Genomic DNA, 27,719 nt, shown 5'->3' with positions numbered 1-27,719 from the left:
TGACTTCACTGTTTACATCCTCTAATCCCATCATGAACTTTCCCAACCACATTTTGCTCAGCCATAGTGTTGCACTACAGCCAATGTTGTAGCGTTGCTGCCACCCCCAGCTTTTTACAGAGACTAAAGTTGCTTTTGTGCCAAGTTACCCCACTTATGAGGCACTGCCTTTGAAGGAAGCCAAGAAAGTTAAGACAAAAGCTCATATACATGTAACAATATTTCGGCCCTGGAACTCTCATCACTAAGGATTGTATATCCTTAAATTTTCTCAAGTGTACAGTTAGCTCCTTTTGTAGTTAATACAATCGCATTCTCTGTATATCTTTCCCCATTTTACAATTTTCATTTTGTTGTAAATCTTTGCCAGGCTTTTCATCAATGTAAGTTTGCCTGAGTCCATTTTTATCAAGAAGCAGGTTACAGCACTCACCAAAATTGATCAATGCTTTCTCATACTTATTGCTTAAAGATGCATTCAAATATTCAAATAGCGAACCCAATGGTGGAACCAATATTCGGCCGATGTTGTACTATTGAGTCTAACCCTGTCATATCATGACACCAGTCATGTCATATGAAGGCAGCACCCTTGTTATAACGTGATTACTGTTTAAAATATTCATGTATGCTTCAGTACGTATTTTGTATTTTACATGTTTTTAAGTTTATGTACTTTTTTTATGCCTGCAAGCCACTTCTGGTAAATGTCAGCATGGTTAAAGAGGATTTGATGCCACCTCAGACAAAGGTCAACAACATCACTTCCTTTGATGTCACCAGGTCTTTAATGTCACTTACGCTCCCCAGGCCTTTTGGTGAATCAATGTCCTGATGCAAAGTTAATTGGAATAAAACAGAGATTCTCATGCTTAATACATTGTGTCCCCTCGATATATTTGAAGATTAATACATTTTCTGGAAACCCAAATGTCTCAATTGAGCCTTTGCCCATCAATTGGATGAGATGGCATCCATGAATGCACAAAAGTTCTCAGAAGCATCGCTTTCTGCTTCGAACATTGGAATTAAGATGGTACTGGTTCCTGCAACCTTTACAACGTATTGAATATTCCTTCCATGAGGTACAGCTTCACTGCACTGTGCAGCAAAGTTACATTGCTGTGGCAGGTAAAACATCATTACAACAAATGAAGTAATCTACAAGATGAGAATAACCAAGGGTGGTGTGTTTTTGCTATTTGAAGACTATTAGTGAGTATTTGCTATTTTTCAAACAAGCGCCTGATGGTGTGCTATGTTCTCTTCTTTTAGTTTTGTGTAGGTTAAGTAAGCAGTGGACCTATTCACCATCTTAGAGTCTCTTGTATGCACACCCTAAGCACGTGTCTCAATACTCCAGTTGTTCATTTAATGATTGAGGCATTTTGGTGTGTTTGTGAATGGTAGTAGAAGCTAGTGTGGGACTTAAGCCATACCTCACTATTGTTTAATTAAAGAATACAGATCAGACGTAGAACATCTATGTGGTCTAATAGAGAGAAAAGGGGATTTAACCACTTAATTAAAATGGGAGGTTTGAAGCCGTTCAACAAATGAGATAAGACTTTCGTTTTGAGGCCAGGGATTTTCGTACAGATCCTACATTCAGACAGCTATTACCAAGCCCACTTTTAGATACATGCTAATTTTCAACTAAGGAGAGGGAGTAGAGCACACATAAATCTTCACAATTCTATAAGTTAACCAGGGAGTTGTATATAACTCAAAAAATAAAAATAGAAATAGAACTGGGAGCAGTGGCTGATATACGCAATGAAGGGCTTCACACCTATACATCTGCAATTGTGCAAATAAGCTACTGACATGGGTGTAGAGTAGATAGTACTCCGCACAAATGGTATAAGGATAAACTGAGTAGACTAGAAGTTGGTTCTCCTACTGTGATATGGGATCATACTCTCATATGCGTTTTCATCATCATCATATAGGTTTATTCCAGAAACATACAACTATTTCCATAAAGACAGCACTATATATGTTATATATTTATTTATTTATTTCTTAAAAAGAGCCACATGCCCATGGGCCTCGGAGTACAAAAAACCACAATAGCAGTTACAAATCATATACAATAAATATAAGAACCATTAAAATACATTTTAATTTTTTTAATATATATTTTATTTAGCAAATGGTTTACAATTAAAACCTATTCACTAAAATTCCAACAAGAGGAAAAAGATAAAAGAAAAAGAAAAAGAAAAAAAAAGAAAAAACGATGTGTTGACCAATTGCAAACTGGTTCTAGTTTACACAGAACAGGAAAAGATTTACCAAAGACCTTTCCATATTTACATCGTCTTTGATAATTACAAACAGAAAACGTTTACCTAAATCGATACCCCTACTAAATCCAGTTGAAAAGAAAAATAAGAACACATTAGAGACATATTCGTTAGGACTTATGATTGGATGCCTCGATTGCTGAGAATACTTCCTTCAAATAAGCAAGCAGTGTCAATGTCAAAGAAATCTGACTACCCTGAGTCAGTTGTACCCACCAATCTTCGGCCGATAGAGTAACTGATTTGTGAAAGAATTTGCCCATTAACGTTGATCTAATGTCTATTAAGGCTGGGCAGACTAACGTGAGGTGGAACAGGGACTAAAGAGTGTGTTTGGACAATCTGCAGGAGAGATCTCGGTTATGTTTATCCTTCTGTACTTCCACCACTTCTTTTGTAGGGAACAATTTGAAACAGAAGCACCTAAAGTGCCCACGTAGAAAACTACTAGGAATTTATTCAAGTAGCTGGGTGCATTCCCTCATTCTCTATGGTCTAAAAATCTTTTGCCATAGACCTCGAGCTTGCTTATGGCTTCTTATGTTTCTATTCTGTCCGATCATACAATTCCCGCTTCACTAGCAGGGGATTGTCGGCATGAGTCTCTTCTGAATGATTCACTCTCCCCAAAATGGCCCTGCAGCACTTTCTCCATTCCACCATTGTCTGCTCGTTGTTAATTACCAGGGCTTTATTTGAAACGATGAAACCTCCCTCTTTAGATGACATAATGCACTTGCGATAGAGGGACAGGGATTTCCAGACCGTTAAAGTGTACATTGAAGTAAAGCCAAGCTCTATTCCAATCGCTTGGACCGGCATGCATTTTGGTAGAGAAAATACCCGCCTCCAGAATATGCCTTCTAATTTAGGCCACTTTTCTAAAGATAGTTCAAGAGATGTTCCAGCCCAATAGGTCAGAATCGGCATGACTTTTGACCGATGAAATTCAATGACCAGGAGAAGCGTAAATTTACAGTGCCATGCAAGTATCAATCTCGGCTTGCAGCAATGTTTCTCGCTTTACTGCGCAGTGTGACCTTTCTGTGTGCGTCATTGATATTGTCACTCAAGCACATTCCCAAGTATGTCAGGGAGGTTACCTCTGTTACCTCTGTTATCTTCTCCCCCATTAGATACCAGGCTTTTGATTTTACTCTTTCACCCTGTTTACATCCCAGGGTAAGAATTCTTGATTTTTTCATGTTAATCTTAAGCCCGTGGGATTCGAGGTGGATGGTCAACTCATCCAATTGCTGTTGGAGGCCCACCTGGGCCTGATCAAACAAGATCAGATCGTCTACATATAGTAGCCTACTTAAAGGTATGCCAGTTAAGCGTGGTGGAAAGCATCTGTCAATAAATGTTTTCTCGACGTCTGAGATGTATAGATTGAATATCGCAGGGGCCAGTCAGCAGCCTTGTTTAATGCCCCTTGCCGGTCGGATGGGTTTAGACACATTTCGCAAGCTATCTAGCCCTACTCTAAGGGTTGTGTCTGAGTAAAGAGCCTCCTTTAAAATACATTAATACATAATTAAATCAAGTTCCTCTGGATTTCATTAAACATTTCCTAATAAGTAATGCATTCTTAAAAAAAGGCAGAAGTGTGAACCCCACACAGGGTAAATCAGCCCATAGCCAGTAAGACACGGTGGGTCTACAATGGCAGAAGCGCAACTTCTGCATGAGTGGTTTTAACCTATGTCCTCTCAATCTAGAGTAAGGTGTACAGAACAATCAAAATGGGCCAGGTCCTCCCTGGGTGCATCACACAAATGGCACAACTGTTTGTCAGTATTGTTAGTCCAGGCTGCCAACACTGCTCTTAGAAAAACACAATAATAATACGTTGGGAGCCCATAGCAAATTGTTTTAAATACCAGGGGTCGTGATAATAGCATGCTTCCTGTTCGAGGGTTTTATAATTCTCTGAGCCTCCCTGCTCCCTAGATATACAGATAGACCCTTGTTGTCACATTCCTTAGTTTGCTAACAGACAGATTATGGAAACAAATGGGTCCTATTCATTTTTACCAATTTTGCCTTGACATACCTCAGCAAAGGAATTCCCCCATTGGGATCTTAGAAGGCCAAACATCTGATTAGCTTATGGGTCAGTACAACGTTGGGATTATCCCAAAGTCTGAGCCTAACAAAAGTACAGCCCAGTATATTACAATATGTTACATTGTTAATTTCTTCTGGGATCTTATTGCAGAGTCAGTGCAGATGTGTCGGCATGTTTTGGATCCCCTCATATTTCAAGTGTATGTTCAAGGTCTTATTTGCACTTGATCTCTGGAAAATGTGATTCTGGTCAGGGACTGTTCTTGTTTTTTTGATTGCATGTATACAATCAAGGGGCAGGGTTCACAGGAATTGTCTTTCATTTCTTCGACCCTGCAGAATACTTTCTCTGCATGGTAGCAGGTTCTCACTTGGAATTTGCAATGCACAATCTAACACTGTGACAATTTCCAGACAGGGGATGTTTGGAGTGCGGTGAGAGGCTTTTCCCTTGCCATTGTGTTGTAGCATATGCATTGTTTTTTGATTGCCTGACTGTGAACACGGTATTTATTTGTGTATCTCCAATGGAAACTTGTCCTGCCCAGTGTATGCTCATCTTACAATAGTCCAGGGTTCATTTGATGTGGTGGTACCAATATCCATTCCAGTGTTTTTAGCAAATTTCATCCGTTAAAACAAAGTTTGTTTTCTGTGACTTTACATCTCATAGCATCCATGGTCGCTATGATTGGGATGTCGATTTTGTTCATCAGTTTTTCAGTGCATCACTGGTGGCATGTGTGAGCCCTCTGAGTCCCTGATTGATCACAGTCCCTGTTTGATCACATTGATTGTTCATTGCACTTCATGGAATGTCTTATCCTTCTGAATTAATAGGTAATCAAATGTTTTTGTATACTTAATTTCTAATTCTCAAACCATTTGCAGCACCAGGCCATGTATTTGTTGTTGTAGTCCTGTGTTGCGATTTGGGTACCTCTGTTCTTCCTCAAACCGGTTCATTTGGAATAGAATTAGCGCCTGAGCTGGTTCACTAGATTGTATACAATATTCCTGCATGCCTGCACAGTGTTCTTCGTGTTATGGCTAGTCCCCAGTATCAGCCCAGTTGGACACTGACATCTACTAGGCTTTCAAGAAACAACGTCTAATTCCGAAAGGACTCCGGATCTCAAACCATGCCTGTATGGATGTGTTGTTGATTTATATTGTGCTCATTTCATTCTGTGGAATGCAGTATGCGTGCAGAGCTTTACAAGTCAATATCAAAGCCAGCACTACACTCTGAATGAAAACAGCAAGCATAACGTTGAAGTCAGTAGACCGTACACAAGCAACAGATATTGTTTTCTGATGTCAGGGATAATACATTTTTAAAAAGCCAAATAGATGGCATGCATGGACTCCAGGGATAAACTTACCTTCTAATATTTGAGGATATCACAGTAGAAGAATTGGATTAAATGGTAGTTGATGGGAGTTTGTTACCTTCTGCAGAAAATATAAAGTGCAGGCCTCATTATAGGTTTGGTAATATTCAGGTGGTAAATCCACCAAAATACAGCCAAACTCAATTACCGTTATTACCACTTGGTCCCTTGGAGTTATCAAGGGCTTACTAGTGTTGGTAATTCCCCATTTCGGGCGTCCATAGCACTCCATGTAGATTTTTGGTGGATGTACCACAGGCGGAATTATAGTGCGGTAAATCCTGTGATTTTGGGAGGTAAAATGGAAGATTTACCTCCAGCTGTTGGTGAATCTGAAACTTTTCCTTCGAAAATCAGTGGATTTACCACACAGTAATTCTACTGCTGGCAAATCTGCTAAAAAATATTATTTGGCAGAACGGAAATGTAATGGAATTACTGCCACTTTTTTCCTGCAACGCCAAACTTGTAATGAGGCCCATATTGTTCTGTCTCTTAAAATACCATAGAAATGGTTCTCAAAAAGACATAAGAAGTTACAAATTCGGAAGGTTAATTTGGAAGATTTTCTTATCTGATATCAAATGAACAGTTACTTCAAAATGTGTGTAAGATCACAAAAGAAAATGCTTGATATGGACATCGTCTTACCCACGATTCTGATTCATCAATGTACATAGTCTAGACAGATCAGGCATTTACCTCATGTGTGCAGTGAAGCAAGGATGCCATTCAGTGCAAAGTAACCTGCAATGGCAGCCTCCTTAACACATATGGCAACCGCCATTGCTCTTTAGTGTGAATGGATTGCAATAGTTGTTTTCCTATTGCTGAAGAAAATGGCACATGCTATTTCGCTGCGATCAGAATGGAGGTATGGGCACGGAGAGGAGACATCATGATTTCACACATCTGGGAATTTATTTTTAATCTGCAGGCAGAAAAATTGACGGATGTTGAGAAAAGGCAAATTAAATCAAATAAAGCCATTTTCCACACCTCCTCTCCGGTCCCTATATCTATGACCCTAGGAATATGGCTCTAAAAAGAAGGAAGAGTAAAAGTATTATTGGAATGTCGTTGCCAGAGACTCTGCTGCATCTTCCATCTATAGAAATGTACCATGCTTGGGAATATAGAATTGAGTATTTGATTTCCGAATGATTACAGGCAGAGCACTCTATTGTGGGAATTGAAAACGACAACAAATAAAATGCAGATGTATCTTTGAAGACATGCACTGCATCTCTTCAATCTTGACTAAAGAACAATACGCCTTAATCTCAACAAAAACACAACACTCAGTATGTCCTGTCTCTGTTCTATGTGTGCCCTGAGGCCTGTGGCATGTGGTGTGTTACAAAAATGCAAATAAATAAATAAATAAATAAATAAATAAATAAATAAATAAATAAATAAATAAATAAAATGCTGGCCAAACAAATTGGACCCAAGGGAAGAAAAAACAATCAACATGTGCTTAGTTATATGAGGGCGAGTTAGTAGTGAGGCAGCTAGAGGATTAACAAGAGAAACACATGTTCTTAACAACAACAAGGAATTGCTAGGAAGACGAAGGAGCATGGAGGATAGTTGGTGGTGAAGGGTAAGCAAATAAGTGGTATTTTTGCACTTGTGGATCTAGCAAATACTAGACAGGACACCTCTGGCTTTAGTTTTGGATCATGTTGGAACAGTAGCATGCAGCATTTGGTCATGCTACGTGTTCCTGTTCACAGAGGTGTGGTGAAGAATTGGAACGGCTTCGTGCTGGACAGCAACAGTCATGCTTCAGCTGTACCTGCAGGATCGGAGCAGTTGTAAACGTTAATTTGAATCACTTACTTGTACTGGCATTGTCAGATTTGCTGCTCTTGGGAGCCGGCCTCTCGCACTGCGTGCCGGACCAGTTGGCGGAGCATCTAAAAGGATCCAATTAAAATGGCAGAATTAATGTAAGGCAGCTGTTAATGCATTAACCTGGTAAAGAGATCAAGCAATTCTCCACGAAGGCAACATTAATGATTATGCATGTACACACCAAGTTACGCACATAGGCTTTTGTAAAAATAGCTTGGCATTTTGTGAGAAAATAGTATACGATGTTTGGCCTAGAAAGTGTACACTTCTCAGTAGCCCTTTTCTCGTGTTACATTCTTCTATTTCGTTTTAGGTATTCTTAGAAAGTAACATGCATTGGCATTAACGATATTGTTAAAACTCTGTTTTGTTAAAGCCGCAAATATAAAATAAATGCTGTATTCAAAAATGTAAAAAAAAAATGCTATATTACTTCCTACAGCATGCCATTCGACGTTGATTTTTTTTTTCAGTATACCAAAAGAAGGATCATGTATCCTTTACATTTTGATTCGTTTGGTTTTTGGTCTCTGTTAGTGGCTTTCTGTTGACACTAAACAGACTGTAAGGCAAGGTGTAAAGTTCTACACCTGACGCAAGAAAAGCATCCCTCTGTCGTGCTCAGTAATGGTCGATTATATGAGTGCAACATTACTCGGGGCCCCATTTTGATGGAAAATGTGCAGCCCCGTGCAAGGGGTCGAGGGTCGGGGGGCGGGGCGCTTCAGTCACTAGATAGAGCAGCAGGTATTTGCCCTGAGCCATTTGTAATGGCACATTTTAATGCTGTGTTACAGGTCCAGGACCGCAGTTGCAATAGTGGGTAGTAACGGTGGCGCTGTTATTGTTAAAAACAGCACCCCCATTATTGTCACTTAAACTAAAAATAATAATAACAATTATAAAATGACAGGGCACGGGTTCAATACTTTCAACGGCAAATACGTACTGAAGTGTGGCTACTATGTTGCTGCTTTGTGACAAACAAACAAATAACATACCCTAATATTAGCGAACAATGAAGCAGTGCACCAAAGGTCACGGCTGCATCATGCTGCCCTCTTGCTGACTGCATAGGGCTGTCTTTACATGAGGGTCCTTTCCGCACTCTGGGACACATTAACATCATAGCATACACCAGCAAGCACGTGCCTCTGGGACTGCAAGGCAGATCCAGATCCGAATCTGCTCATGCGTAGACAAGGGGCCCACGGACATCATAACTGTGTGTGGGCCTGGAGTTAAGAGCACTGAAGATACAAATCAAACTACATAGCTGTGAATTATGTCAGATTAACATGATGTTTTGCGGATGCCGAAACACGGAAACAGCCTAATGGTGCTATCAAAATAGAACCTAGATCTTGCCATGCTTTGTCAAATGCACGATGCATTTTATTTTAGCGTGTTCTGTTTATAAGACACACAACACAGATCATAGTGTTAGATCAAATGCATTGTTGACTATATGCAATGATACAATGGACATAGGGCCTGATTTACAAAAGCTTTTTACAATGGCACAAAACCATTGAAAGTCAGTTTGCAAATCAGGCCCATAGCATTTGGAATACTAGATACGTATGTGGGCTTCTTTTTGCATAGTAACAACACACATAGGTAGCAGAGATACACAACAGCATTTCTGAATTTTCAGAAAGCATAATTTCCTGTTGTCAATGAAACAGATGTGGCATGCTACATGAATTCAGCTTCCTTCCTCATTAGTAATTTGACTTCATTCGTTTTGACAATAGTTTTGTTTTTGTGTTTACTTTATTTTTCTACAGTAAGATGGATTTAATGTGGTGTAGTTTATATATGGAGACATTCAAGTGTCAATTTCAATGTACTTTATCAATATGCATTAAACAAAAATGAAAAAGTCCTGCTTGAATTTCCTCTTTGTCTTTGACATTGTGTGTGAGTGGCGTGCCATTCCGGCCCCCTCCCTCACCCATTCAGTTAAAGATGCATCACTTGCTCGACCAACAGTGGGGGACGCTTCCTTCCCCCCTGTGTGCATAACCAGCCCCCGTGCTGATGACGACATAGGTGGGGCTGTTGCAGAGACACTAGGCATCCGTTCTAGGCACCCTCGACTCCATCTTTGGACTAGGCCTCACTGCGATAATACGAAAAGGGTTCTCTCCCCTCTGCAGCGCCTCACACAGCGCGCGCCAAGGCCCCCACCTTTTCTCCCTGAGTCTGAAAGCCTTGCAGCTCCATTCTCACGCCTGAGCCGGAGGTAATTGCAACAAAATATATGTAACGCCTCACCCTTCCTCTGAGATCACTGTCCTGTGTGTGAACCGGCTCACCTCCACACACCTGCCTGTACCCTCTTACCCCCGCTGTTGGAAAATTACTGCCAATATAACCCCATGGCCCCGCTAGGTATTCTCCTGATGTACCAGCCATGTAACCTCAGAGTGATGCCCACCCCAGTGTGCCCCCGCTAACAAAGGCCAACCTCTGTCACAGTATGTTGCACTTACAACTAACAAATCTCAGCAGTGCCCCCTCGTTCTTCTGATGTGCCCAGACCCACCCCATGATCAATGACCCCACCCAGGCAATATCCCCGAGTCCTGACAACCCTCACAAATCCCCAGTGAGTAATGATGCTATCTTAAACTTAGAATTTATAGAGTATAATGATTTGCTCAAAGGAGCCTTAGCAACTGTTATTTAGTGCATGCTCAAAACAATATGTTATGTTAGATTAGCTAGTGTCTGCTCTGCTTCATCGTGACCTGACCCTCCCCCGCCCGGACACAGGCGACTGGACCTCGTGGCACGTGCCTTCCCGCCAACTGAGCAACCAATCCAGCGGGAGCAACGTCATCGACATATATGTGGCCGAATGATTTATCCAATCCTGTGTCCATGTAGTCCTCTATAGCATAATGTCAGTTGTGACGCTTTTTACCTTCTTAAACTGACACATTTGTAATGTTTGCCAGAGCGCTCTCTGGATGCCAATTTCATAAAAACGACTAAACTCTTGCAGCCTGTTCTCCTGGTCTCATTCCCCGAAAGGGGTGTGCTTTATTCTTTTGGATTTTTGGACGTATAAGTCGGGGACTGGGCCTACAACATTAACATTAGAGTGAATAATGGAGTTACCACACTACCACGTCCAAGGCTTGGAACCTTGGTCTGCTCTTTAATAGTTAACTCCAAAAATGCAATACTACACTTGCTCTTCTGCTCATAGTAACCTTTTCAACATTCAGACCTTCCTCTTTGCCTCTGTCTTTGCCCCCTTAGACCCTGTTGATCTGTTTCTCCTCTTGGCATTGTGCACCTGGCCACCCTCTGTCATTCGGGCCCAGGTACCTGCTCATCCTGCCACCCCCTGCACTGCCTCCAGGCCACCCTTTGCACTAGGGTTCTGGATCTGTACCCATACAGTCCCCCTTTCACTTTTTTTCTGAACTTATCAGATATACCGTATCTGACCAACTTTCACCTGCCACTTGCTGGCTGCACTACCATGGGTTTACCGCCCTTATTTATTTATTTATGTTATTTAATATTCATTCTGTTTTTCTCTCCTCTGCACTTTCCACTCCCCACTTCCATGCACTCCCCCCTTTTCCCTTTTTCATGCACTTGCGCTTTCTTAGATGTCATAAGATTGCTGTCTTATTTTGTGTATCCCCTTGTTCCCCTCCCTTTTTGCCTGGTCGTGCTCTGAAACACTTGTGTACGAGCGCGATATAAATAAAATATAATTTAATTTCATCATTTAATTTAATTTATTTATCCTCTCTATGAAACCTCCAATCCCCACTCATCCTCCTTAACTGACTGCACCACTCCCACCAGTGTTGTGTATTAATGCAACTTGGGTGTTTTGTTCTGTCCCTTGGATGTGGCACATTTTGCTCAGAGCTTCACAAATTGGCTCACTAAATTTCATTTCAGGGCATGCCTCCACCATGAGTACATTTGTTATTGTAAGTCATTTCCGATTGACAGCCATGTTCTTAAATAAATAGGACTACAAATACAAATGTGCATGTCTTCAAAATAGTGTACAATGAAAGCATGTAATTGTTGAAATAAATCAGGTTCAAATTAAATCTGACTACGTAAAAGGAATGAACCGCTGATATTTAGAAAGGAAATAACAAATTAACTTCCACCTGGAGTCAGATAATCAAAGCACATTTGAGCTCATATTGAGTTGACAGTTTGATCACTGGGTCAGTGCAGTCTGTAAGAATAAGGAGGATTTTGAATATCAATGTTACGATTATTTTGTGGTGGAGTGGACCACTGTCATCAACATGCTTATCCTTAGAAGTGCAACTATAGGTATATGGACTGTGATTTATGTGCATTGTCAAAGAAAATATGATCTGAAAATGGAGGATCTGAGCCATGTCTGTACCAAAACAGGTTTGTCCAATGGCAGCTAACTCTGACCGGGAAGCAGGTCATGGACAGATTTGTATCTGATGGACAAATATATATGTGTTTCATTAGATGTTTTGGGGAAACCATTTTGATAAACATGGACACATTCATTTGGCAGCCAGTGTGTTCAGGATATTAGTTGTCACAGATGGGGCAGGTGAAACTTTGAGGATCCAGAACGGTCCAAAGGTCTTTTTAAATTGGTTGTGGGGTCTATGGTCATCCCTCTCTCACTGATTTCCACAATCCCCTAACCCAGGTATCCATAACACTGTTTAGTGCTATTGTTTGTTGATCTTTATTGTCTAATAGTTTTCTTGGGCTTGTGATGTTCAACCTAAAAGCAGGCTTGCTAACTTCCTCTGTGACTTCCTAACTGTCCAACCTCTCTATGTAGTCTAGTGTTCTTATGAGAAAATCTGAGTGTGCCTTGCAGTTATTCTGTAAATTGTACCTGGGTCCACTCATGCTCAACTTTTTTATCAATCTTCTACTCTGCCTGCTCCTCCCATGTCCTCCCTACCAACTTCCTGTCCCTACAATGTTTCATTTCTCCTCACCTTTACCTCCACCCTTTAATTTTAATTCTTTTCTCACTATTCCTACTCTGCCACTACACCTCATTCAACAAGATTAGTGCTTCTCTTCCTGCACTACTACATTCCCTACCACACTACTCCTCCTCATACTCTATCACCTCTCCATACAACTTCTCTCACACAACTAATACTCCTCCCACACTACTACTAGTCCTCCTACCACTCTATGTCTCCTCCTCCCACACTACTACTCCTACCTCCACACTACTACTCCTACATGAAAACTACTCCTCCAACACTGCCACTCCTCCCACACTTCTGCTCAATATCTCTGTACCAGTATTTCCACATTCACTCCTTAGCCTGGCATCTCTATTCATGTTGCACAAACATGCACACTCACAATGCAGATCCACTGCCAATCCTAAGTCAGTGGCACACCTGCTCAATAACTCTTGTTCACAATCTGATGTACCTTACTTCCTCCTGTTGGTCACTTGGCTGCAGTCCACCTCCTCTTCCGACGCCACACAATACACCAGCACTTCATGCTTCCTGTTCATACATCCCTCCTCTTGGGACGGTTGGCCAGTTGTCCCTAACCAATCTCCTTTCTTCCTTGCCCACAACACGTGTGTATATGTGCAGAAACGACTGTAGAAGATTCCTGTATCCTGATTCACAACTGTCTCCCCATTGATGTATGCACTGGGCTACCAGAATCTCACACTGGCATTCTTTGCCTCCTCAAATGTTGCAGGCTCTGCGACTCGTCCCTGATCCACCTCTCCCAGGCATGATCATGACAGGGGGCTTCCCCTGCGTACAACACTGGTGTACAGAAAGCTCTTTTAAATGTATGTTTCTCCTTAAAGAGACATCTTCTTTTCCATTTCCAAATCGGTTTGTTTTAGCATTGCCTTCAGCCAAATATACAGGGATCACATTATTCTGCAGAGCAGGTAGACCCACATATGCTGCTAGTGAGTGTGGCTTAGGGTCTTCCTCAAAGGAACAGGAGTCCTTGTCCCCTAAGGGCGAGTGTCCCCAAGTTATGTCCCACTTGCTCAGACCCCCAAGACGGGTCTTGTGGTAGTCCCACATATGCTGCTAGTGAGTGTGGCTTAGGGTGTTCCTCAAAGGAATGGGAGTCCTTGTCCCCTAAGGGCGAGTGTCCCCAAGTGATGTCCCACTTGCACAGACCCCAAAGAAGGGTCTTGTGGAGCAGGCCCACCTCCCTAGGAAGAAGGGCCGTATATGCTCGATTTGTCAAATCAGGTACATGTTTTTCGGCTTAATTTTTCTTTGCTGCTTAGTACTTCTCTCTCTTTGTGGCTAGCATATTAAAAGACAAAAAACACTGAGAAGCATATACATTCAGAGGCAAGGCTGATGGCATAGTTCTGCACAGATACAGATTGGCAAAAAAGGGGGGTGCAGGAATTGAGGACCTATCTTCTGCCACCATACCCCTCAGGGGTAGGACTGGCTCTGGAATTAACCCTGATAGGCCTCCTATCCATGCCTATTCACTGCTAAACACATAATGAGAACCCAATTTCCCTAAATAGTGGGCCGCCACTACATCCTTGAACAGTAAGCTTTGTGCTATATCCCTGAAGGGTGAGTGGGGTAAAATATCCCTTTGAACGTGACACACATTACACTTGGGATACAACTAACAACTTGGATGATATAGCCCTTTTTTTGAGAATGTGGCACAGATGCAATTGGGTTCTATCCTTTCATGAGTGTCGTTGTGGCAGAGAAGTGAGCCGGGCATTATAACACTTTGACTGTGTTTATGGCAAAAAAGTGAGATGGGCGCCACTGTAAGTCTATGAGACAGTGAGTAGGGCAAAGAAGCATGCAAGGTGCTTCATCCCTGTGGCTATATTCTGCACAAAGCAAAGAAATACCAGTACCCCTGCTGGAGATAAAACCCTGCCACATTACAATTTCACCCGTATTGATACATTTTGCTTAGCTTAGAACTGGATTGTATCAACTTTCCTAGCAGTGGAGGAACTCCTAGGACCCATAGGCATTCATACGCAGGGTGCAACTTTTCAGAATATTAATTCTGTGTAGTTTAATAATGTGGAGAGTTACACTAGATATTCTTCCTCATCTGTAAACTTTGCAGACTAAGGCCTGATTCACAGAGCGTTTTCAAATGGGGTATTGCCATTATAAAACACTTCTGTGAATTAAGCCCTAAGTATTTAGGAGCTTAATATTGTAAACCATTTTGCATATAGTGTGTTCAGATCTTGTAGGCTTTTATACAAATATCATCATGTCAACAAATACTTTTATGTTGCACGCTTTGGTGGCCTACCACTATGAGCAAGTCGATTAGGAGGAAGGAATGGTAGAATACAACAATGCATTTTCAATTGAACAAACTATAAAAGCAACACTAACTTGATCTAAGGATGCAAGGTGAGTTCAAGACATTTTTTAATATAACTTGAAGGTAATGATTCTGAACACAACCCCAGAATGGGCAAGAAAGACATATCTAAAGGCAAACAGTAGGTGATCAACAGTCTTGCACCCTCACCCAAACATTTAGCAGTTATGTGTCAACCAGTTTATTCAAGACTGTATTTTAATGTATTGTTTAAAGCACGGACCTAACTTGGGAGCAGCAGAGAACTGTACAGGGTTTGGATAACCTGTGATTGACCTGTCATCTTTTAACAGTAATGCAGTACTGTGAGGTGCAGTGTGTATGTGTGTGTGAATGAGTGCCATATAGCAAGGGTGTAGACGCCCTGGCTTTTTTGATTTGTATTCATAATACAAATAGATGTGGTTAATTATAACTCAGAACTAGTGGCCTGCTAATCCCCTTTCAGTAAAATCCATGCCAAAAGCATATGCACATACGCTCTGCTACATCAGTATCCTGATCTGCAGCACCTTCTCCCTATTGGCACAGAGCAGGTTCAGAGGTCACAAGTGCCCTATTGACAGTTGCAGTGACATCCAAGTCACTACAGCACAGGACTATATTTAAAATATGCACCTCTGTTCCTATACAACATAATCCTAAGAAATCACCATCCTGAAACATAAGCCATACCTGAATTTGAGGTATGGCTGATGACATATCATAACATTATGAAAGCTACACCGTAATATGTATCATACAAATGTCAAGATTGTGAGGGAAGTCAGAATGTAAAGGCTATGTGTATGTGTATTCTCCATAGACTTGTTATCTCTGCTGCAACCAGCAAAGCACGAGCCAGTTATATTTGCCTTAAAAAAACATTTGTTTTTTAAACTGACAGTGTCCCCCTAGTCCAACTTTCGGGTGCCCTGCATACTGGCAGTCCATGTTGCACCTTTTTTCACTAAAATACATACCCTTTTAATTCATTGTGGCTGTTGATTGCCTTTCACAACTGTTTTTTTTATGTTTTTTTACCAGATGTGCTGCATCTTTCTATTTTCTGCATTTCTTGCTCTTTCCATTACAAGGGCATATTTTTATATTTGTATAGTTATTTGTACAGTGGTGTGTTTAATTAATATATCCAGTGAAAGGGATGTTATGGTTACAAGTAAACTCGAAAACCCCCATAAATTCACCAGTTTTGTAAGCTAAAAAACCATAACTTGCCTGCTCTATGCCGCTTTTTAAGCTTTCTCTCGCTTCTTTTCACTTTTCCGCTCCATGCCACTTTACAAGCTTTCTCTCACATCCTTCACTTTTCCACTCTGTGATACTTTACAAGGTTTCTCACACTTCTTTCAATGTTCTGCTCTGTGCCACTTTACAAACTGTATCCCTTTCCCGCTCTGCTCCAGTCAACCGCATGCTCTGAAGTTTCTCTCTCACTGACATAAAACTCACCGGACCACATTGCAGTGATGAGCAGTTCCTTTGGATATATACGGTTGTGGTCAGGGTCTCACCACCTTCCCCTCTGGCACCCTTTGAACAGGTACAATTCTGTAGGGAAAAAGCACTTTTCTGACCACCAACAGTAGGCTGCAGGGTGCCTAACTCTGGCTCCTTGGAGACATGGCTCCCTAGCCACGCTGAAGCCCCTTTCACACACCAGGTCAATGCCTCGGCAGGTCATTCTACTCTAGGCTTCAGGTCCTGCTTCTCTAGGTTCCTTGGCCTCTCTCGTCCAGACAACATCCCCAGCTCACTCATTCTTTTAAAAGAGACTACACCTTTTATAATTGTGAAAATAGTCAAGTGGAGTCAGGTGTGATCACCCTTCCCTTGCCACCTGAATAGAGGATCCCCGAGGAGTAGGTGGGAGAACTACGCCAGGTTTCTCACACTGTTTACAACACTTCACCTTACATATAAAGTACTCTTCTTTCCAAACCTCTACTATAATACACCAAACACTGCTGCAACAACAATCCACCATTATATTACCACTAGGCCATAGTTTCCATATTCCTTAAAAACACTGCAACACATTACAAACAAATTGCACCACAAAAACGTACTTATTTTATTAAAATCAGCAGCACAAACATAATCCAGACCTGCACATTTTTCTCAAACTCATTTTAGCCCTCTTCCTTCTAATGTCCCAAACAACACAACTCATACTCAAATTGTTCTAACAACATAGCTTACATACTTTAGTACAGCACCCATAACAGAACTGTATTATCTCTGTTTCCCAACAACTCCTCCTACCTTCATAAATAACAACCTCTCTTACTAAAAGTACTTGACCATTGCCACATATACCCACTAACTTTTTTTTACAATTACAGGAAAGAAGAAGATTGCTGAACACAGCTACTGTAAAAATAACACACTTCATAGTCTACAAAGTAAGTACATTAATATAGCATGTATATCTCTCTAATTGTAACAATTTATGGTCACTATCTATTAGCCTAGAGTGCTATTTTCAAATCAACATTTCTTTCACTATTACTCATTATATTGCAACATTCACACTCTTTCCATTCCCATCTGAACACCACCATTATAACACCTGCTGTCGTTCTCAAAACATCATAATGTCCCTACTTACTCAATCACACCACCACTCCCTTACTCACTAACCCAAGTCCATCACCCCTGTACAGGGTCTTACTCTTATAAACTTCCCAACCACACCTATCAACCCGCTACACAATCACACTGCACTCTATTCATCTCTACAATCACACCCATACACAATACATCCATATACATGCATATACATGCCACAACTTTCAAACCCAAACTTCACTCAAACAAAATGAGACCAGCCACCACAAATAAAGGATGGCTCTTCTTGCAACAATGTAAAGTAAAAAAGACATGTACAAACAAAAACAGACCTACAAATGAACCTACCAATCTATCTATCAATGTCAATGTAGCCACAGAAAAGCATTTAAAAAAAAAACAATTTTACAAAAAATGTTCCACTGTAGAGTTCTTCACAATCTTATGAAGAAAGGTAAAAAGTCACAATCTACCCATACAAACTAGGGCAGAAGACTAATCTTCAAAGCTCAAATTGACAGTGCATTTCTACTAAAGAGAAAGTTATTTATATGGATTTTAAACAGAATTAAACCACTAATTAAATTAATCAATTAATTACACAAAGTACTTCTAAACATGTGAAATGTCAATATAGCTTCCTTTTCAAACTTCTGTGAAGCTGAATGAATTCACACAAGCAGCACAGAACCATATTTCCATAAAGAGGCTTATAAACAAGAACAAAAAACCCAATTGCCATAGGCAGTAATGGCCAAGGGTATGAAATGTTAGGAGACACCATTATGGTAAAATAAATTCTTATAGAAAAAACGTCCCCAACAAACTTTAAACCAAATGTTCATTTTACCCAAACCGCCCAGTGTACAAATGGACATGCAGCTACATATGTAATGTACACCAACAATCCTTCAAATCTATACGACAATTCCACAGTCACTTTGTGAAACTAAAAGACAAAAGTTGAATTAAAACTTTGCAAACCATAGACTCCTGCCCAGTGTGCAGCCACACTGGACTGCAAGGACATGCCTTAGCCTGCATTTCAGGAACTGCTTGCAAAAGCACCTTCCACCACATGAAAATGTTAGCAATACACCATTCCATTATACAATATCTTATTCATAGACTGTACTAATGCAAAAAGTTTTGCTCTATAAATCCAAAATGTAAACAACATTCTCCTACATGGAACAGCCAAAGAACTCCTTTGAGAAATAGAGCACATCCAAAGTCAATATTTTGGAACTGAAGCTGATTTACAAAATTCTGTAACTCTAGAAAACATTAGTGAAAGCCTCAAAAACTCTGCCCTCCTAACAAGCACATAAAGAAAAGAAATAGCTAAGTTGCAAACCATATCTGCTGAAATACCAGACCAGGTATGTATCTGTTGTTGCAGACCTTTTTATAAGAAGAGCACTGAAATAATAAATATGGCCTACAAAATAGAGGACAATGAGGAATCCCAATGGTTCCAGTTAGCGTTATATCGAAAAACAATAAATTAATAAAAAATAACTGACCCCTTAATAGTTAGCACATACTGCAATACAAAGCTTGGCAATAACCAAATGCCATCACATACTGTTACTAACAACTTATTATAAATAATATGCCTTCAACCAAAAACGGCCAACTTGCCTGCATCTGAGTTACTAAAAGGCATTTGTGTCAAAATAGTATATTTGCCATTAGATCTTAAAGAAAATGTACAAACTCTAGGAGAACAATGGTCAATTGATCAATCATTGATTGTACTAGTTAATGGTGTACGAAAAAAGAGAAATAAATGTGGCAACAACTAGTCGACTTGAACATAGTTAGATGAGCCCTACAATGGGTCTCTTTACAAAAGTGCTGGTTCGGAAACAACGGTACCGGTAAGCCTAACGGCACTGTTGTTTCCAGACCGGCACACTACAACTCTTCAGGCCGGTGCCGTCCTGCCCTCCAGGGTCAGACCTCCCGGGTGGAATGGCACCTGTTCACAGAGCTCTCACTGGAGCACCAGCACTCTTGTTAATGGTGCCGGTGCTCCTGTGTCCCCATTCCCATGGAATTCTATGGGACTTCATGGGAATGTGGACTAACAACATTACCAGTGCCTGACTAACCAGCCACCAGACTCGGAATAGCCCGGGGGCACCAGGAAGTCAGGTGTGGGTAATTTCTTACAGGTTCGGCAGCCACCCACCAGTAGCACCAGCAGGATTACCGCCGGACCCATAATGAGGCCCAATATCTCAAAGAAAACAACAAACTCTACAAAGATATCAAAATATAGGAAAAGGTAAGAGAAACCAGCCAAATAATTCAAGATTCACCACAAACTGGCCAATTTGAATGTGTAATGCATGGTGAATGCAGGTGCTACAGAGTTGGAGACCATTTTAGGTATAACCTTAGATGGCAAATCTGAACACATTCTCTCGCTGAACCTTGGTCCAGCTCCATCCCGGAAAATACTACTACAATCCTACCAAGAGAGTTAGAAACAATAGCCACAAATGATCCCAACAGCCAGGACATTTTTTTAAAAACTATTTAATTGACACATACTACCTAAACAGAAGTATGGCTTCGGTAAAAATGTACCTGTATGACATAGCACAAAACTACTTCAAGAACAATGTCACACCAGATGAGACAACTGGCAAACATTCAGTATCAACTTGTGAAGGAAGCCTAGTGAAACCTACCGAGCCAAATTAATCATGTAAAGTTTAAAACTCTGCAAGATAGAGATTTGTATTACAAAGCCCTACTGTAACTTTTTAATCCTTGGAGAAAAGAAGAAGAATTATTTGGTGACTATGACTCATTTGAAGCTGATTCAAAGCAAAAGAAAGCAGTATAAATAAATGTCAATTTCAAACAAAACAAGGACATTTTGGACAATGAACGCCAACAAGAGGAAGAAATTGAAGCTCTACTAGATAAATACACTCCTGAGGGCAGTCAGCCTTCCCTTACAGGAAGGCAAGAACCACTTGGAGAACGACTCATTCAAATTAAGCAGAAATAGCCATGACTGAGGTAGAAAATAACATGTATCAATTTAAACAATCTAAAGACTTGTCAGTCCTCAAATAACAGCTAAATGATGAACAACTCACCACGTATCTAGACGCCACTGAAGAAATTGAACATGGTTTTATTGAAACAAAAATGTTTGGCTGTAAAAAAATGTTAACTTCTGCTCCTGTATGTAAGTGGTCAATCTGGTTCTGGCAAAAAGGTTCTTAGTTAAAATAATCAGCAAATGTATACAAGACTTGACAAACAACCTTTCAGTTGTTGTAACAGCCCCCACAGAATTAGCTGCCTACATCATAGGAGGTGTAACTTTACACGGACTACTGGTCCTCCCAGCAGAAATAGAAACAAATTAGAATACTACAAATGATCAGCAGAAACTGCAGAATTCTGAAACATATGTAAGTACTCCTGATAGATGAAGTAAGCATGGTTTCCAACCTCATGTTGGCTTTAATTCATCTCAGAATGCAAGAAGTCCCAAAAATCGACTACAAAGAATTGTTTGGTGGAAAACATGCTATTGTTTACAAAGAACTCCTCCAGATAACACCGGTAAAATGTCAACCTATTTTCAAAACATTAGGACACAGGAGAGAACATATCTCCGCCAGGAGAGAACATATCTCTGAAACCAGAAGACTAAATAATTGCTTGACAACACATGATAAAATACAACTTAAAGCAGCCTCACTCATTTATAAATGCTTGAACAATGCTGCTCCCTGTTATCTGACTGAGAGTTTTACCAGGAAAGCTCTCACAAGACTCACCAGACCATCTAGCACTAATTGCCTATTAGTGCCTAGATTTAAACTCTCTAGAGTGGGTGGGCCGCAGCTTCATGGTCAAGGCAGCCCATCTATGGAACTCACTACTCCCTCCTATGCGAGAGGAGCAATTGTACCTAAAATTCCGCCAGAATCTCATAAAATGGTTTAAAGACTGTGACAAGTAAGACATTTTCCTAGTAAAGCCATGATCTTCGAATCAGTTTGACCAACCCCTGGGGTACCCTTCACTACCCTCACACTATTGTACATATTTGTGTCTGCACTATCTGTGTCCCTAGGATATTGACGGATGACATCCTCAATAATGCCACATATAAGATCTGATGTATAAAGATTATTTTGTTGTATAATTAACTGTATTTGTAAATGTGATTATGCTCTGTGTAACTAAGCTGTAAGTTATTTTATGCAATGCGCCATGATACCTACGGGTCTGGTGCGCAATACAAGTAATAAAACAAACAAAACAAACTAACAAACACAAACAAAGTTGTAACACATGTGGCAGCATTGGAAATGTAAGTCTCTGGCAACATGTTCACTTCAGAGAACTGTGTCAGCAAAATTGCATCTAGATAGCAACATTTTGAGTTTTCAGAAAAATTGCATCTAGGTTACCTGTTCCAGCATAATTACACTCAGGTTGCCTGTTTTTAGTAAAACCGTATCTAGGTGCTTGCTTCAGCAATACTGCATCTAGATAGCCTGTGCTAGTAAAATTGTATCTGGGCTGCCTGTAACCCTTAACCAGCTACTAGCCTACCCATACATGCCTGTCCTAGTTAAATTGCATTTAGGTGGCCGTATCTGTTCACTAGCCACCAGCCCACCTATCCATGCCTGCTTTAGTAAACTGCATCTAGGCTGTCGGTAATTGTCCAATAGCTACCAATCTACCTATTCTTGCCTGTTTTTAGCTAAACTGCATCTAGGTCGCTTGTATATGCCCATCAGTTACAAGCCAATGCTCACCCACTCTTGCCCACATTAGCAAACCTGCATTTAGGTTGTTTGTATACGCCCAATAGCTATCTGACAGCACCTACCTATCTCTGCTTGCACCATCAAATCTGCATTTAGACTGCAAGTTCTCTAAGCTACCTACACTACCCCACTATGTATCTACCACTATTCTACACAATTCTACTCAGAACTATCCTCTATCTGACCACCCTTCATAACATGAACCTAACCCAGCAACAGAACCAACTACCTCACGATAGGACACCGCAGGAACAAGCAAACATGGCCACTAAACCTTGTAGCCTCCAACAGCGAAACCTTAAACTATGTGCCAGACTCCCTAGAATCTATGAACCTTCATCTAAGGCCCAACTTGTTCCTAATCACAATAGGCACACAGCGCACACCACCAACACTCCATCACATACATACAACATAGGGCAACACCGACTACAACTCAACAGTCGTATCTTTAGAGAATCCACCTCTCCCCCTAAATGCCAACACAAATGCCAGCCTGCCTCGGCTCCACCCGCCCTACCTGGAATAAAAGGCACCCTAATAAACGCCCGTTCTATAGTAGCCCATGCGGACATAATCCAAAATGAGAACTTAGATCTCCTGGCCATCACAGAATCCTGGCTTCATCCCACAGCAGGACCAGCCATTATGTTAGCCACCCCAGATAAATATACCCTTATACGCATGGATCACACTCCATCTAGAGGTGGCGGCCTTGCCATAATTGTCAAAAATAACCTAGCCCTCAGAGTCTCCCCACCCCACAATACCAACTCCTGTGAATCCCTCACAGCTAAACTGACCATAGCCAACAATCAAACCATCACCATCCACCTCATATACCGACCTCCAGGCCCCTTAGGTTCCTTTGAGGAAGACCTCATGAACTTACTATCCAACAATTTAAAACATTCTACTCAATGTCTCATCCTAGGTGACTTCAACCTTGGATTCAATGACTTACGTGACATTATTGCCCTATAAATCAACAGCACTCTTGAGGAACTTGGATTTACCCAAAAGGTTACAGATCCTACCCACATCAAAGGTAGGTCCCTCAAATGGATTGCTGAACATAACTGCCCAATCACTATTACCTACATAATGCCTCAGCGATGGTCCGACCACTACATGGTATCCTTGACCATAGAAGCCACCACACCCATGAATAATAGCATCCTACCCACCACCGCACCCACTAGAAATAAAAAAAAACATTACCACTGAGAATCTTATCCCCCTCATTCTCCCTACCTTAAACGCCATCTCTGATCAGTCTGACCACGCCTCTATGGTAGAAAAATAAAATGAAGTTATGATTGCCACCTTGGATACTATCGCACCTCTGAAAATTAGGAAGAGCAAACCCTGTCAACACCTAAATACCTGGTTCACACCCCTACTGAAAGACATCAGACAAAAGAAGCGCCTCAGCGAGAAAACCTGGAGATCAGACCCCTCAGACACTAATAAAAATAACCTGAAGAAACTAGCTACCCTTTACAAAAAAGAAATCATCCTTGCGAAACAAACATCCTACAACACCCTACAACACCCGCATCACCCAAGCCAAATCCAACACGAAAGATTTGTTCACCATCCTAAAGGAGATAGAAACCCCGATCCAAGCTCCCGACTCCTGCCTCAAGAATAAGAACTGGTGCACAACCATACAAAACGCCCTAGCCAACAAGATAACAATTCTTTACACTAAGATCAACAACAAAAAAGCCTCCATAATTGCCTCAAATATTGCCACCTCCAAGGCTAACATGAATTCACTACCAACTCTGAAATCCACCCTTTCGCCACCCTCACTAGACATCCCACCCTTCTACTTTGGTAAAGTCTCCACTAAAGACGTCGAGAAAGTCATCCTCACTCTCAAACCTTCCAACTGCCAGGGCGACACATGTCCAGCCCAAATCATAAAAGACGCCGCCCGTGAACTCTCACCCTTCATCACTAAACTCATAAATGCTTCTTTCACATCAGGCACCATACCCAACAACCTGAAAAATTCCTGGGTCCTCCCCCTCCTCAAAAAGCAAACCCTGGACCTCTCCATCCCAACAAACTACCACCCCATAACCACTGTACCGTTCTTATTGAAAATCCTAGACAAAGTAGCTTATCTACAAATTCAGCACCACCTGGAACTTAACCATCTCCTAGGAGTTTGACAGTCCGGCCTCAGACCACAGCACGGGACGGAGACTGAACTCCTAGACCTCAAGGCCCAAATAGACACACTAAGAGATAAAGGCTCAACATCACTCCTACTACTCCTCGACCTCTCTGCCGCATTCGATTTGGTAGACCATGCAATACTCTGCAAACAACTGGTCACGGCAGGCCGCTTCTCCCATGAAGTTGTCGCATGGATCCAGTCCTTCTTAGACAATAGGACAATGCAAGTCTTCTCTCCTCTAGCAGCTGGAGACCCCGCACCCATTTCATGCGGCGTACCCCAAGGATCATGCGTATCCCCTACCCTTTACAATATGTTCACGAAGCCCCTTTTCGATGATCTAGACGGTCTAGGTATCACCTACACTAATTATGCAGATGATACACAGATCCTCATCCCGTTGACGGGAGATTATGACAAGGATTTGGCCTTTGTGAATAGAATCTACCTCATCATCCAGGCATGGATGGCTTCTCACGGTCTATGCCTGAATGATGACAAAATGGAACTCCTCATCCTAGGCACCCCCTCCAACATCAAGAATCTAGGCCCTAACTATGACTCCTTCATAATTGACAACAACATCATTACGGTGGCCAAAGTAGTCAAAACCCTGAGCTTCTACATAGACTCCACGCTTTCCTTCGGTAAACAAGTGAGTGCCATGGCCTCAGCCACCTCCTACACCTGCAAGTTAATTAGAGCAGCCAAGCCTTTCCTCTCTCCTAGTAACTGTGTCACACTAGCAAGAGCACTAATCCCTTCGAAACTCGATTATTGCAATGCCCTCTACATAGGCAGCAACAAACACATAACCGACAAAATATAGACACATCAAAATAATGCCCTGATAGCCGCCCTAAACTTCCCTAAAAACGCCACATCTCAGACCTCAGGAGATCTACTAACTGGCTATCCACAAAAGACAAAATCCTCCTTAAAACAGCTTCCATTACACATAAATGCCTTAACCAAGCAGCCCTGCAATATCTTATAGAGAGATTCACTAGACAAACAGCCTCTCGCCCCTTAAGAAAAGCCAACTCTAACCTTTTACTAGTACCCAAATTCAAACTCACTAAATCTGGGGGAAGTAGCTTTGCTGTCAAAGCAGCACAATATTGGAACTCCCTTCCTCCTGCCCTAAGGGAAGATCTCACCTACCGGCAATTCAGATCTAATCTGATCCAACGGCTAAAAGAACATGATACCTAAGCTCACCTTACTGACATCTAGGATCTCATGTATATTCTATATATCTGTTCTGCCTTACTTAAATGTTACCTCTGTCTTATTGTAAATGCACTGTATATACTTTATGACTCCTGACTTCACATGCCTACAGCATTGTAACCATAGCGGTACCCCTATGTTTAAATCTGTAACCTGTAACCTAAGTTGAACAATCCTCTTATTGCCTTCGCGCCCGAATACCCCTGGGTCTGGTGCGCTATATAAATAAATAAATAAACAAACAAACAAACAAACAAACTTACTAACTCAAAACATGCATCAGTCTGTGGATCTCACCTATACTAACAAATTAATAGCATTAGAAATGGTCTGCTTAATAAAAATGTAAAATCCATCTTAAATACTAGACTAATCCATAAGGTATAAGGGCAAAACACATCTACTCCTGATGTCATGGGACAATTAACTCAACAAAATATCAAATGCATTTCCTTAACGCCAACCATTGCAAGCTGTATTAAATTCAATGGCCCAATGTTAAAATAAAAATGCAACCTATACTGCATATTAGCTTCACAGACAAACTAGAAGTGCAGGCATGACACTCCCTATGTGTCAACAAGCAACATCATGACTAAATAGCTTAGGAAAATGTTTCTCCAACACAGCTGGATCAGAAAAGGTATTAAATCTGTGTCTAAACTGCAGAGTAAATCGAAAATTTAACATTGACGAAGAACAAGGTTCAGTTAATGGAGCAACTGGTACAGTTGTTGGCTTTCAAACATATTCACATGACAACAACATTCAGTTTGACAACAACCACTTTGGCAAACTTGCAGACCTTTAAAAATAGGCCTCACAATAGCACATTTCCTTATTTTCTAAGACATACACATAGAACAATTCTCTGTATCACTTGCGTATGCTGTGACTATTCACAAATTGCAAAGTCTAAGCCTAGATCACACATTGATGGACATTGGCAGCACAGTCTTTAAAGAAGGTATGAGGTTCATAGCACGCAATGGTCTATTCCTAGTTAAGTTTGATGTAAAAATCATCAACGCTCACATGTCTTGCATCCTAAAATATAAGAGGCTACATGCACTGTACACTCCCATCTTGATATGTAAACTGTACCTCAAAAAAGAAAACTAATACAAACAGAACCTATAACAGATCTCCCAACAATACCACCAAAGAATGAAAGACCAACTGCTGTTCCATCAAATAATACAACCACAGAACGGTCTAGTACAAAATCAACTGCATGTTTTTCACAATACAATGAGACAAATGTTTCTTCTACAAAAACAACTTCAGGGCCACCAAAGGATGCAGAGGTACAACTCCCTGATCCATTTAAATTCTGCAACACAACTGTAGCAAAAAACTATTCAAATGCAGCCATCAATCTTCTCTTGCAATTGCCACCAATAATTTACAACTTTTAATTAAATTGCTCAGACCAATTTTGTTTGCAAATGCCCGTCCTTCACAGAAATGCAAAAAAATATCCCTGACAGCACTTACAGTATCTCAGGTATAAGACAAGAATTGGACTACTATACAGGAATGGTACAATTCACCATAAACACACAGATATATCTCCAAGAATTCCAAATGTACTTACTACAAGTATTGGAAACCGAAAACATCCCTATATCTTCCAGATTACATACACGCAGAAACATAGATGCATTCTCTACAACCATGTTTCAAAAGAGTGCTTCCCTAATGAACCATTTGTGTATGTATCCATACCAAATTCGGAATCCAATACAAATCACAAGCTTCTGCGGAATGCAAATCATAGCATACAAATAAACTCAAATGGCCAATATGTGATACTAATGCTTCTAAGGAACAATGCATATGGTACAAAAACAACTGCAAGATTTCCAGCTTCACACATAGCCAAGTATCT

General features: G+C 40.9%; 1 protein-coding gene across 3 annotated transcripts in view; it reads right to left on the bottom strand.

The window, feature by feature from the left end:
- Positions 1 to 27,719, bottom strand: part of LRP1B (LDL receptor related protein 1B) — a 4,835,697-nt gene that overhangs the window by 81,074 nt on the left and 4,726,904 nt on the right. For all 3 annotated transcript variants that reach the window (XM_069616528.1, XM_069616527.1, XM_069616526.1), the window contains one exon: positions 7,619 to 7,695. In XM_069616528.1, coding sequence (XP_069472629.1) covers positions 7,619 to 7,695 — 77 coding nt within the window. The remainder of the gene's footprint in view (positions 1 to 7,618; positions 7,696 to 27,719) is intronic.

Source organism: Ambystoma mexicanum, chromosome 9, assembly GCF_040938575.1.
Source record: "Ambystoma mexicanum isolate Mex_15411 chromosome 9, UKY_AmexF1_1, whole genome shotgun sequence".
Taxonomy (NCBI): domain Eukaryota; kingdom Metazoa; phylum Chordata; class Amphibia; order Caudata; family Ambystomatidae; genus Ambystoma; species Ambystoma mexicanum.
The sequence above is the reverse complement of the archived record's forward strand: the minus strand, read 5'-3'. Positions and strand labels throughout refer to the sequence as shown.